Source organism: Artemia sp. Qi Xiang Cuo, chromosome 2, assembly GCF_049724085.1.
Source record: "Artemia sp. Qi Xiang Cuo chromosome 2, ASM4972408v1, whole genome shotgun sequence".
NCBI lineage: Eukaryota > Metazoa > Arthropoda > Branchiopoda > Anostraca > Artemiidae > Artemia > Artemia sp. Qi Xiang Cuo.
This window is the reverse complement of record NC_142795.1, coordinates 70,047,464-70,061,960: the sequence shown is the minus strand read 5'-3', so window position 1 is coordinate 70,061,960 and position 14,497 is coordinate 70,047,464. Positions and strand designations below refer to the sequence as shown.

Sequence of the window (14,497 nt, the reverse complement as noted above, 5' to 3'; positions counted from 1 at the left end):
TTAATATGTTCAGTGGTTAACAGTTGCTGTTCAATTAGTACATCCAATCATAGGCAGCGCGCTAGCGCTGCCTAAGTAAAGAACGATGTGGGCACAATGTGTTTTTTTTTTTCTCCACCCGAGCACTTCGTATCGAAGGAATTGTCGTAGAAACTTCGAAAAGGGCTCATTCGATTGGAAATTGGAGTGGCTGGTGCCCTTTTTAATAGTCGAAAGTGATTGGAGGGCAACTAGCCCCCCCAAGCCTCGCGTTCCCCCAAACACATCCAATCAAAATTTTGAGATAGCCATTTTATTCAGCGTAGTTGATTTCCAGATAGAAAATATGTTTTTGAGGAGGAAACTCCCTCACAACCCTCAGGGCAAGGGTTTAAAGTTATACCCAGGAGGTATATAAGGTTTTATAGAAAGCGTTGTCGTAGAAAACTTCAGAACAGGCTCATTAAATTGGAAATTCGAAGGGCTGTGTTGGCAAAATGTACTATTTATTATTTTTTCCTTTAGAGCAGGGCACATATGGAAGGGGTCGTCGTAGAAACTTCAAAAGAGGCTCATTCGATTGGAAATTGAGAGTTCTAGTGCCCTTTTTAATAGTCGAAAGTGAGCCCCTCCCCTCCCCCCAGGCCCATCATTCCCCCAAACACATCCAATCAAAATTTTGAGATTTCAGCGTAGTTGATTTCCAGATGGAAAATATGTTTTGAGGAGGACACTCCCTCACAACCCTCAGGGCAAGGGTTTAAAGTTATACCCAGGAGGCATATAAGGTTTTATAGAAAGCGTTGTCGTAGAAACTTCAGAACAGGCTCATTAAATTAGAAATTCGAAGGGCTAGTACCCTTTTTAATAGTCGAAAGGGATTGGAGGGCAACTAGCCCCCCCCCACGCCCATCATTCTCCCAAACACAACCAATCAAAATTTTGAGATAACCATTTTGTTCAGCGTAGTTGATTTCCAGATAGAAAATATGTTTTTGAGCAGGAAACTCCCCCCCCCCCACAACCCTCAGGGCAAGGGTTTTAAGTTATGCCCTGGGGGCAGATAAGGTTTTTATAGAAGGCGTTGTCGTAGAAACTTAAAAAAATGCTCATTCGATTGGAAATTCAAAGGGCTAGTGCCCTTTTTAATAGTCGAAAGTGATTGGAGGGCAACTAGCCCCCCCCCCACGCCCATCCTTACCCCAAACACATCCAATCCAAATTGCCATATAGCTATTTTGTTCAGCGTAGTTGATTTCGAGATAGAATATATGTTTTCGAGGAGGACAATCCCCAAAAACCCTCAGAGCATGGGCTGTAAGTTATGCCTTGGGGGCATATTAGGTTTTTATAGAAGGCGTTGTCGTATAAACTTCAAAAAGAGCTCATTCGATTGGAAATTCAAAGGGCTAGTGCCCTTTTTAATAGTCAAAGTGATTGGAGGGCAACTAACCCCCCCACGCCCATCATTCCCCCTCACATATCCAATCAAAATTTTGAGATAGCCATTTTTTTCAGGGTAGTTGATTTCAAGATAGAAAGTATTTTTTTGAGGAGGAAACTCCCCCATAACCCTAAGGGAAAGGATTATAAGTTAAACCCTGGGGGCATATAAGGTTTTTTATTGAAATCTTTGACGATGAAACTTAAAAAATTGCTCATTCGATTTGAAATTCAAAGGGCTAGCCCCCTTTTTAATAGTCGAAAGTGATTTGAGGGCAACTAAAACCCCTCTCACGCCCATCTTTTCCCCAAATACATCCAATCAAAATTTTTAGATAGCCATTTCGTTCGATGTTGTTAAAAGATTTGGAAAGTAGGTCTGTAAGGATGACAACCTCTCCCCCCACAGCCCTCAGGGCACGGGTTGTAAGTTATGCCCTGGCGGCACATAAAGTTTTTATTGAAAGCGATGTCGTAGAAACTTCAAAAAAGGTCGTTCAATTGGAAATTGAAAGGGTTAGTGCCTTTTTTAATAGTTGAAAGTAATTGGATAGCGACTAAAGCCCCTCTCACACCCACAATTTTCCCAAACACGTCGAATTAAAATTTTGAGATATCTATTTTGTTCAACGTAGTTTAAAGTTCTTGAAATTAGGTCTTTTAGGATGATAATCCCCTCAGAGCCCTCAGTGCAAAGGTTGTAAGTTATGCCGTGGGGCATATAAAGTTTTTATTGAAAGCATTGTCGTAGAAACTTCAAAAGGGCTCATTCAATTGGAAATTGAAAGGGCTAGTGCCTTTTTAATAGTTGAAAGTGATTGGATAGCGACTAACGCCCCTCTCAAGCCCACCATTTTCCAAAATACATCCAATCAAAATTTTGAGATATCCATTTTGTTCAACGTAGTTGAAAATTCTGGAAATTAGGTCTTTTAGGACGATAACCCCCTCAGAGCCTTCAGGGCAAGAATTTTATGTTACTCCCTTGGGGCATATAAGAACGATGTTGACACAATGTATTATTTGTTAATTTTTTCCATTAGAGCAGGGCACTTCGTATCGAAGAAGTTGTCGTAGAAACTTCGAAAAGCACTCTTCCAATTGGAAATTGGTGCGGCTTGTCCCCTTTTTAATAGTCGAAAGTGACTGGAAGGCGACTAACAACCCTTCCACGCCCACTATTTCCCAAAACACATCCAATCAAAATTTTGAGATAGCCATTTTGTTCAGCGCAGTTTATTTCCAGATAGAAATTATATTCTTGAGGACAGTCTCCCACAGCCCTTAGGGCAAGGGTTGTAAGTTATGCCCTGGGGGCATATAAGGTTTTTTATAGAAGGCGTTGTCGTAGAAACTTTAAAAAAGGCTCATTCGATTGGAAATTCAAAGGGCTAGTGCCCTTTTTAATAGTCGAAATTGATTAGAGCGCAACTAATCTTTGAGATAGCCATTTTATTCAACGTAGCCATTTTATTCAACGTAGCTATTTTATTCAAAGTTCTGGAAATTAGATCTTTGAGGATGACAACCCCCCCCCCCCCTCACAGCCCTCAGGGCAAGGGTTGTAAATAATGCCCCGGGGGCATATAAGATTTTTATAGAACGCCTTGTCATAGAAACTTCAAAAAGGGCTCATTCGATTGGAAATTGAAATGGCTAGTGCTCTTTTAAATAGTCGAAAGTGATTGGAAAGCAACTAACACCCTTTCCACGCCCACCATTTCCCCAAGCACATCCAATGAAGATTTTGAGATAGCCATTTTGTTCCACGCAGTTCACAGTTCAGGAAATTATATCTTTGAGCAGGACACTCCCCTCACAGTCTTCAGGGCAAGGGGTATAAGTTATGCCCTGGGGGCATATAAGGTTTTTGTTATTGTCGTAGAAACTTGAAAAAGGGCTCAATCGATTGGAAATTCAAAGGGCTAGTGCCCTTTTTAATTGTTGAAAGTGATTTGAAGGCAACTAATCCCCCTCTCACGCCAAAACTTTCTCCAAACACATCCAATCAATATTTTAGATAGCTATTTTATTCAACGTAGTTGAATGTTTTGGAAATTAGGTCTTTAAGGATGACAACCCCCCCCCCCACAGCCCTCAGGGAAAGGTGTGTAATTTTTGCCCGGGGGGCGTATAAGGTTTTTATTGAAAGCGTAGAAACTTTAAAAGGGCTCATTCAATTGGAAATTGAAAGGGCTAGTGCCTTTTTTAATAGTTGAAAGTGATGGGAGAACGACTAACGCTCCTCTCATGCCCGCCATTTTCCCAAACACATTCAATCAAAATTTAGAGATATCCATTTTGTTCAACGTAGTTGAAAGTTCTTGAAATTAGGTCTTTTAGGATGATAACCCCCTCAGAGCCCTCAGGGTAAGGGTTTTAAGTTTTGCCCTGGGGGCATATAAAGTTTATCTAGAAAGTTGTTAATAAATTTTAAAAAGGGCTCATTTGATTGGAAATTGAAATTGCCCTTTTTAATAGTCGAAAGTGAGTGGAGAGTAATTAACCCCCCTCTCACGCCTACCATTTCTCAAAAAACATTCAATCAAAGTTTAGAGATAGTCATTTTGTTTAACGTAGTTGAAAGTTCTGGAAATTATGTATTTAAGGATGACAAACCCCCCAGAGCCCAAAGGGCAAAGGTTGTAAGTTCTGCCCTGGGGGCATATAAGGTTTTCATAGATAAAGTTGTCGTAAAACTTCAAAAGGGGCTCGTTCAATCCGAAATTGAGAGGGCTAGTGCCCTTTGTAATAGTCGAAAGTGATTGGAGGACAACTAATCCCCCTCTCACGCCCACCATTCCACCAAACACATCCAATCAATATTTTTAGACACCCATTTGGTTAAACGTAGAAGAAGGTTCAGAAAATTATGCGTCGGATGAAGACACCCCCCCCCCTCCAAGCACGTAGGGCCAGGGGGGTATGTTATCCACTGGGGGCATATAAGAGTTTTAATGACAGTTTCTTCGTTTAAGATTCAAAAGTGATCATTTCTTTTTACATTGTAATGGATAGGGTTATTTTTGATAGTTGAAAGTGATAGGAGAGAGACTACCGCCCCTCTCACGCCCACCATGTCCCCAGACACGTCCAATCAAAATTTTGAAATAGCGATGTTGTTTAACATAGCTGAAAGTTCTGGAAATTTGGTCTTAGAGGATGACAACCACCCTAACAAACCTCATGTTACGGGTTGTAATTTATGCCTTGAGGGTATATAAGGTGTTAATAGAAAGCGTTGTTGTTTCAAAAAGGGCTCATTTGATTGGAAATTGAAAGGCCTAGTGCCCTTTTTAATAGTCGAAAGTGATCGAAAGGCTTGACATTTTTATAGCAAAGATCAAAGTGGGTATAATGTATTGTTTGTTGTTGTTGTTGTTGTGTAGACTAGGGCACTTCGTATCGAAGGAGTTGTCGTGGGAACTTCAAAAAGGGCTCATTCGATTGAAAATAGAAAGAACTGTTGCCCTTTTTAATAGTTAGAAGGGATTTGAGGGCAACTAATCCCCCTTCCACACCCACCCACCCACCCCAAACCACCCAATTTTTCTCTTAAAATTTAAACAAATCAAAAAAGTGTAAGTGTATCCAAGCTATCAAAGAAAGTAAATAGATTATATTGCAAATGGTATCAAGTTTTCCATTTTAGGTCAACTAGAGGAGGTATGAAACTAAATTAAACAGTATTATTTGTGTCAAAATTTTTGAAAGGGTATGTGGTGTTAAAAATTACTGAAAATATTTCTCCGGCCTATAAATACCAGGCCACACTATTAAGTCTTAAAAAAAAGATTTAAACCATTGCTTTCTTTTTCTCTGAAAAGGCTATGTCAATATTAAACGAACAAAAATTAATTAAAAAAAAACTTTTTCCACAAGATAAGTTTTTCAAAGAAAAGTAAAGAACTCCATTAAACAAAAAATTAGCAAAAATTATATAAAATAATCTATCAAGCGTGGAACCTCCACATATAAGTTTCGATGAATATATGAACCCCAAAACAAATAAAAATTACAATAATTAACAGAGTCAAGTTTAAAACAAGCCGAAATTAACATAAGTGGGGCGCAAAACCCCTATGCCTTCCCAAGGCCAGAACAAAATTTGCACTTTACTGAAAAAAAAAAAATGAATGTGCACTGTCAGTTTAATATACATATACTGATATTTAGTAATCAAAATGTTAATATTATTTGATTTATTAAAGTTATAAAAGTAAAAACATTTATATTGGGACAACATTAAAATTGGGACAAACATTCAAACTTTAGTGTAAAGAGCAAGGTATTGCGGAGAGGGCAAATCTTCATATACAGAATAATTTCTATTCGTTTTTAGTTTTAATGTTGCTCATTACTTTCAGCTAAAAAACATGTTTTTTTTATTTAATTTCTGTTCGTTTTTCAAATAATGCAGGTAAATCTGGCTCAGCCTCCATGAAATATGCCCCCCCCCCTTACGGGAAACTCCTCCGTAAAAATGTCATCCAAAGTAAAGTGCACCCCCCATCAAGTTCCCTCCAGACAGTTACATCATCGCTGGAATCTCCCCTCTCGTAAAATTTCATGTGGACGATTCAGCCTGAAAAATTATCCTTAGCATACTTTCATCAAACAGTTCGTGGTAACGAACTGTAAGTAAGGAGCGACCCGGCTCAATGGTAACCGAAACTCTAAAAAACGGAATTTTTATACCAATAGATACGTCAAAAGAATCAGATTTTAATGCTGTTTTCAAATATATAAGTTTCATTAAGTTTAGTCATTAAGTACCCATAATAAATTACGTGCCTGAGAAAATTTGGCTGATTTTAGAAAAAAGGGGGAAAGACCCCCTAAAAGCTATAGAACCTTAATGAAAATCACACCATCATATTCAGCGTATCAGAGAACCCTACTGTAGAGGTTTCAAGCTCCTATCTACAAAAATGTGGAATTTTGCATTTTTTGCCAGAAGAAAGATCACGGATGCGTGTTTATTTGTTTGTGTGTTTGTGTGTTTGTTTGTTTGTTTTTTGTTTTTTTTTCCCAGGGGTGTTCGTATCGACCCAGTGGTCCTAGAATATCGTATGAGGGCTCATTGGAACGGAAATTAAAAGTTATATTGCCCTTTTTAATTGACCAAAAAAAATGGAGGGTAACTAGGCCCCCTCCCACGCTCATTTTTTTCCCAAAGTCACCCGATCAAAATTTTGAGATTGCCATTTTGTTCAGCATGGTCGAAAATATGATAAAAATGTCTTTTAGGATGACTTGATCCCCCAAAGTCCCCAGGGGGAGGGCTGAAAGTTATGAACTTTACTCAATGTTAACATATAGTATTGGTTATTGGGAAGTATACAGACTTTTTCAGAGGAGATTTTTTCTGGTAGGTGGGGGAAGGAGAGGGTCGGGGGCTATATGGAAGGATCTTTCTATGAAGGAAGTTTTCATGGGGGAAGGGACATTGCTATGAAGGGGGCGCCGGATTTCCCAGCATTATTAAAGAAAAAGATCAGGAATTAAATAAAAAAAACAAGTTTTTCAACTGATCAACTGATTGTGATTAAGAGGTCATTTTTCAAGAACCGGAAAAAATTCGAACATAGTTTAAAGAGCAGGGTATTGACTAGGGGGCGAACCCTCTAATATACGTGTTAAAAATTTATGAATATAGAAGTTCGTTACGTAAGTTAATTCTAAGTTACGTATATTTATTACTAATAAAAACGTTCGTAAATAAAATTAAACAAGTTTCGTGAAAGCCATTTAACCAAATATAATATGCAAATTTTTTTTTAATTATTCATGTACGGTGAGAAAAAATCAAAACCTGAATTAATTCGAAAACTTTAAAAAATTAAATAAAAAAAACAAGTTTTTTTAACTTAAAGTAAGGAACGACGTTAAAACTTAAAACGAACAGAAATTATTCTGTATATGAAAGGGGCTGTCCCCTCCTCAACGCCTCGCTCTTTACGCTAAAGTTTGACTTTCTCACAACTCTATTTTTTTAAACAATAAAAAAACTTTAGCGTAAAGAGCGAGGCGTTGAGGAGGGACAGCCCCTTCATATACGGAATAATTTCTGTTCGTTTTAAGTTTTAACGTCGTTCCTTACTTTCAGTTAAAAAAACTTGTTTTTTTTATTTAATTTGAATAAGACTTTAATCTCTAATCGGTTTCTCTATCACTCCGGAGATGCCCCCTTCCGTGTAAATTTTTAATGGAAATCAAAAAAACGCGGAAAATAGCCTCTGGATAAATCCCCCGGAACATCTCCACATGCAAAATTGAGTTGGCAAAAATAATGTAAGACAATTAACAAGCATTTCGCATAGAAATTCTGTCAGATTCCACCAGTGTAAAATTTTCCCTGGAATCCCCCCCGGAAATTTCCCTACCCAAGGAAGATTCTCCCAATGAAAATCCACCCCAAGCACACGCCCCCCCCCCCCGAAAAATTAATTTTTGCATACTTCCCAGTCAAATGCTATATGTAAACAAAACACGCGAAAAATAGCCCCCGGAACATCTCCACATGCAAAACTAAGTTGGCAAAGATAACGTAAGACAGTTGACAAGAATTTCGTATAGAAATTTTGTCCAATCATCCCAGTGTAAAATTTTACCTGGAATTTTCACCCCCTCACCCACCTCCAGAAATTTTCCTCCCTACGGGAGGTTCTCCAAATAGAAATCCACCTTAAGCACCCCCCCCCCCGAAAAATTCCTGTATACTTCCCAATAACAAATACTATAAGTAAAAAATGGGCAGATTTCCAGACTATGGGGGGTCATTTACCCCTAAAGACATAGTTATTTGATCTTTCAACTATATTGAACAAAATAGGTATCTCAGAATTTTGATCAGATGACTTAGTGAAATAAATGGGCGTGGGAGGAGGTCAGTTGCCCTCCAATCATTCTTGTCACTTAAATGTCATTAAACAATGTCACTTCTTGTCATTAAATAAATAAGAAAGCACTACCTCTAGAATCAGATGTGTGAATTCTTCATTTGACAGAAATGACGGCTTCCAATCTTCTGGTATTTCTTGACCCTGCAGTTGAGCACTTATTTCTGTTGAAAAAAAAAGAAACTGGGAATCACTATTAATTCAAGAGCTTAAAATATGACATATCATTAGAATTTACCATGGAGAGGGAGTTAAGCGGGACGGCAGTCCATTTTGTATACGGGGTAATTCCTACCCATCAAGTTTAAACTTCGCTATTAACCAGAACTTCGAAACTCCGTTTGCCATTTTCATTTTCGGAGTTGTTTTTACATATCTTGGCTGCTTGGTTCACACCTCGCCCAGCTAATTATTACCGAAGATGAATTTCTAATGCATCAATTGTATTTTTCTTTCTTTCTCTTATATCAGCAAACAAAATATCCATCACCAACAACCCTTTGTCTAAAGGATTATAAAACCTTATTCCTATACACAAAAAACTGATTCTTACTGAAAATGTCTTTTTAGTCAATCAATTTTTTTCTTTTTCTTTAGCTACCAATAGAATTTCTATCCTTAACATTCCTTTATCTAAACAATAAAAAAAATCGTTCTTATAGCCTACTGAAATCCCTATAAAAAAACAGTTTTTCATGTCCTGAAAATTTTTGGTATTTAAGTGGGTTGCACAAAGCAGCCACAAATACAAGATAATTCTTACCAAAAAAGGTAATTATTACCGATTTTTTTTTTTGTCAATCAATTTTTGCTTTTTTCGTTTTTTCTTTTTGGCTGCAAATAAAATTGATATCGTTAACACTTCTTTGTCTAAACAATTAATTTAAAAAACTTTTTCCACAAGACAAGTTTTTCAAAGAAAAGTAAAGAGCTCCAGAATTAAGCCAAGAATGAGCAAAAATAAAGTTAAATAATATTCCATGCGTAAAACTACCACAAATCACTATCAATAAATATATGAAACTCAAAACGAACAGAAATTACAATAAATAGCCAAGTCAAACTCAAAACGAGCAAAAATTAACATATGTAGGGCTGATTACACCTATGCCTTCTCAATATCAGAACACAATTTGCGCTTTACTGAAAAAAAAAAACATGGATTGTCAGCTAAATTGACATATAGGCTACTGACATTACTTCTTTAAGGTTTTGATAATTTTTCATTTATGAAAGTAAGAAAAGTGACAACATTTCAAACGTATTTTGTTCTCAGTAAAGCGCAAATTGTGTTCTGGTCTTGAGAAGGCATAGAAAAAGGACGCATAGACTTTATTTTTGCTCACTCTTGGCTTAATGCAGCTCTTTACTTTTCTTTGAAAAACTTGTCTTGAGGGAAAAGTTTTTTTTAAATTAATTTCTGTTCGTTTTTTATTGACAATCTTTTTAATGGAAAAAATAATATTTCATATCTCTTCAGTTTTTTTCTATAAGAATCCATTGTTCGGGGTGCTGTTTGCATGTTGGAGAAGCTTTTTCAACGTTTTATAATCCTGACACACACTATATTTTTTAAATTGATTTTTACAGCTTTGAAGTTAACCTGAGATAGAAAATTTAGTATCATCCTCAAGATATTTTTCAACTACGCTGAACAAAATTGCTATCCCAAATTTTGACAACAAATGGGCATCTTAAAACTTCTGTCAGATACATTACGGGAAAATACGAGGTTTGCGGGGGGGGGGGGCATCCACCCTCTGATCACTCTGAATCTTATAAAGGGCACTGGAACTGCTGATGACCAATCCAACGACCCCCCTCTGAAGTTTATACGATCACCCTTTCGATATATACCTTATACACCCCCAGGGCACAACTTACAACCCTTGCCCTGAGGGCTGTGGGAGGGGGGGGGTTCATCCTCAAAGACTTAATTTCCGGGCCTCCCAATTATGTTGAACAAAATGGTTATCTCAAAATTTTGATTGGATGTGTTTGGGGAAATGGTGGGTGCGGGAGGGGGATTAGTTGCCCTCCAATCATTTCCGACTATTAAAAAGGGCACTAGCCCTTTCAATTTCCAATCGAATGAACTGTTTTCGAAGTTTCTACGACAACAAATGGCCATCTCAAAATTTCTATCAGATGTATTTCGGGAAAATATGAGGTTTGGTGGCGGGCTGTATCCACCCTCTGATCACTTTGAATCTTAAAAAGGGCAGTAGAACTTCTGATTACGAATCCAGTGAGCCCCCTCCGAAGTTTATACGGTCACCCTTTCTATATATATCTTATACGCCCCAGGGCATAACTTACAACCCTTGCCCTGAGGGTTGTGGGAGGGTTTTCATACTCAAAGACATAATTTCCAGACCTTTCAATTACGCTGAACAAAATGGATATCTCAGATTTTTGTTGGATATTTTTGGGGAAATGGTGGGCGTGGGACGGGGGTTAGTTACCCTTCAATCACTTTTGACTATTAAAAAGGGCATTGGTCCTTTCAATTTCCAATCGAATAAGCTGTTTCCGAAGTTTCTTCGACAACAAATGGCCATCTCAAAATTTCTATCAGACAAATTTCGGTGAAATACGAGGCGTAGGGGGGCATCCACCCTCTGATCAATTTCAATCTTAAAAAGTGCACTAGAACTTCTGATTACCAATCCAATGATCCCCCTCCAAAATTTATACGACCAACCTTTCTATATGTATTTTTATGTCCCCAGGGTATAACTTACAGCCCTTACCCTGAAGGATCTGGGGGGGGGAGGTTGGCATCCTCAAAGACATAATTTCCAGACCTTTAAATTACATTGAACAAAATGGTTATCTGGTAATTTTGATTGGTTGTCTTTGGGGAAATGGTGGGCGTGGGAGGGCGACTATTACAAAGGACACTAGTCCTTTCAATTTCCAATCGAATAAGCTCTTTTCGAAGTTTCTAAGACAGTATATGGCCATCTCAAAATTTGTATCAGATGCATTTTGATAAAATATTAGGTAACGTATGGGGGGCATCCACCCTCCGATCACTCTGAATCTTATAAAGTGCACTATAACTTCTGATTACCAATAAATTGAGCTCCCTCAGAAGTTTATGCGATCACCCTTTCTATATATACCATATATGCCCGCAGGGCACAACTTACAACCCTTGCCCAGAGGGCTGTAGGGGAGTTGTCATCCTCAAAGACATAATTTCCGGACCTTTCAACTACGTTGAACAAAATGGTTATCTCAAAATTTTGATTGGATAAGTTTGAGGAAACAGTGAGGGTGGGAGGAGTAGTTGCCCTCCAATCACTTTCGATTATTAAAGAGAACTAACCCTTTTAATTTCCAATCGAATGAGCTCTTTTTGAAGTTTCTACGACATAAAATGGCCATCTCAAAATTTCGATAAGTTGCATATCGGAAAAATACAGGGTGTATGTGTGGGGGGGGGGGGTATCCACCCTCCGATCGCTCTGAATCTTAAAAAGTGCATTCGACGACGCAAAAACCCTCTTTTTGTCAAACGACCTGAGAAAAAATTACCCATAATGCAAAATTTGACGCCTCTTGAGTTAGGACCTTAACACTATATTCTTGTCAGATGTCAAGAACCTTTTTATACCAAGATTATAATCCGAGGGCCAACAAGGCGCATGATGGCTATTTCATTACAGGAAGACAATAAAACTCTAAACTACGAATCAAATAAGCTACTCCCAACATATTATGTCTACCTATTCAATTCAATCACTTCTAGATTAAAAACTTGAAAGTCTAAATCTATTCATCTGCTATTTGAAAAAAAAATATTTCCTGCATGAACTTGGCATATTATACATATGGAATAATGAATGCTATGAAAATCAAAAAACATCATAGCCAGACAATAATGACCAATCAAATCGAGAAAAGGCAGTTGCAGTATGATGGCCCTTGAATAAATTCATATATTTACAGGGTTGTCATGTTTCTATTTATGTTATGTTAACAAAAAAGTCTAGCGCTTCTAGCCGAGATCGGAAAAAATTAATTAAACACTATTGCCATACAGCATGATTAGTCAGACAGTAACTGATTGCGGTCGTTTTAATTCAAAGAATCATAGTTCAATCAACCGTACTATAAATGTTATTCTTTTTTTTAACAGGTTACTGTTAACTCACTTTACTCTTTTTTAATTGGACACTGAATATATGGCATTAGCACCAAATCATTTGATTCGTCATTCTCCTACTATAATTTTTTTTTTTACTTTCTTTACAGCAAAGAAAGGATCGTTTTGAATGGTCAAGCTACACATTGGGTAAATTTAACATAAACAGAAGAGAAACCTTCAAAAATAATTTATGTGACGATTAAACGGTAATATGCCTAATTTTAGGATTCTCAATACTGCAAAAACATGTCCATTCTTTTTTTTCATATCCGGACATTTTTTATTGCCTGTATTAAACCAGGGTTTCTCAAACTTCTTATTCTTACAGAACCCATAATAATATTTTCATTTTTAAAGAATACTTGCACACATCACTTGCTCAATGTAATTTGCGTGATTTCATTGTAGCTCGTTGTGGCTCACTCTTTGTTGCGAAGCTTCTAGAGACCATTCCCGGCAACCTTTGAGTTCCACGAAATAACGGTTGAGAAACCCTGCATTAAAACGAATGACGTTGCATGATCCACAAAAATTACAAATTTTGGCATTTATTGGTCTTTTTTTATTGGACTATGGTATTTTTAATTCAAAACCTCTAAAATATCAGTTCAAACTGAATTTAACCAATATAGGATTCAAAATCCGGTTAGTCTGGATATATTCTATTTCAATTACATAAAAGAATAAAAAGAAAAAAATGATCCTGGATGCATAATACATGCAGCGTAGAAAAGAAATCCTTGAAAGCTATCTCTTTAGAAATTCACTGTTTGGAAATAGTAGGATTTCCGTGATTTCCAGGAATTCTGAATACAACTTGCAAAAAACGGATTACAAGTATAGAATACTGCACTGAGATTGTGGAAGATTGGGAACGGTTGTTAACATCACTAATTTCGTTCTAAATGATGTTCTCTTTTCATTTTTATTTTATTTTTAATGATATTTGCAATTTATTTCATCATGAAAATAACTTTTCTGCATAGCTTCTTCGGCTTAATGGACAAGCAATCTATATGTCTATTATGACTATCATAGTTAGCCTAAATTAGTTCTGAGCCTAAAATTAGCCTAAATGAGTTAGCCTAAAAATTAGATGAATTAATTGGCTATTTGAATTATTAACTGGCTACGTTTGAATTTATTAAATCAGCTATGTTTGAATTTATTAAATCAATAAAAATTGAAGAACCTTCTAATCTTTTATAGATAAGGTGTTTTAGACAAATGTAATCGTGAATTGGCATATTTCACCGTAGCGTCAACTAATAAGAACTTTTATTTCAAACTTAGGCTCCCCAGATTAACTTTGGCGAACGTAACATAACGTATAATAATACGAACGTAAGCTAAGTTTTAACACCATTCAAACTTGACATTGTTATTTTGGACTTATCAACTGGAAAACATGTGTAATGAACATTTTTATGGGAAATACCATTGAAAAAAAAAACTATTTTCTAATTGAGAGGTTTAAACTAAACTTAGGTTTTACAAAAATTAATGATATTAGCTTGGCATGCAATTTTTTTTAGCGGGTACAAGCGATATTGCCCTACCTTGATTTCTTTTCTTTATTTACCCAGGTCTTTATAGATCTGATGGTTCCCAGATAAAGAGAAAAATAGTCACAACAATCAATATAACAAAACATGTATTTTCATAAGAAAATATATCATTTAAAAAAGGAATTTCACAGCAAGTATTTTTTTAAATGTACCTCTTGTTTTAGTACATAACTCATAACATATTTAAAACCAATCTTGAAGTGATATAATTTCCACTATACAAAGAAAGAGGTAAGAATGAAAATTTTGATTTTGGAGTAAAATTAAGAACTGTAAACCTCAGAAAGGCAGACTATATCCTAAGCTTGCAGTGTTCATAATTATTTTGCCAGTTATTAGGCTGACAGAAATAGAAAACTTCTGAATAATCTATCTTCTTATATATTCAAATTCCTTTAGGATATCCAGATTTTTACCGTTTGCCCCTTATTTTCATCTTCATATTTCGG

General features: G+C 36.6%; 1 protein-coding gene across 3 annotated transcripts in view; it reads right to left on the bottom strand.

Annotated features, from left to right (window-relative positions):
- Window positions 1–14,497, bottom strand: part of Clk (circadian locomoter output cycles kaput protein Clock) — a 103,226-nt gene that overhangs the window by 76,661 nt on the left and 12,068 nt on the right. For all 3 annotated transcript variants that reach the window (XR_016143120.1, XR_016143119.1, XM_089102788.1), the window contains exon 3: window positions 8,397–8,488. Coding sequence is in view for 1 of the 3 variants with exons in the window: in XM_089102788.1 (XP_088958914.1) it covers window positions 8,397–8,488 (92 nt within the window). In the remaining 2 variants the exon portion in view is untranslated. The remainder of the gene's footprint in view (window positions 1–8,396; window positions 8,489–14,497) is intronic.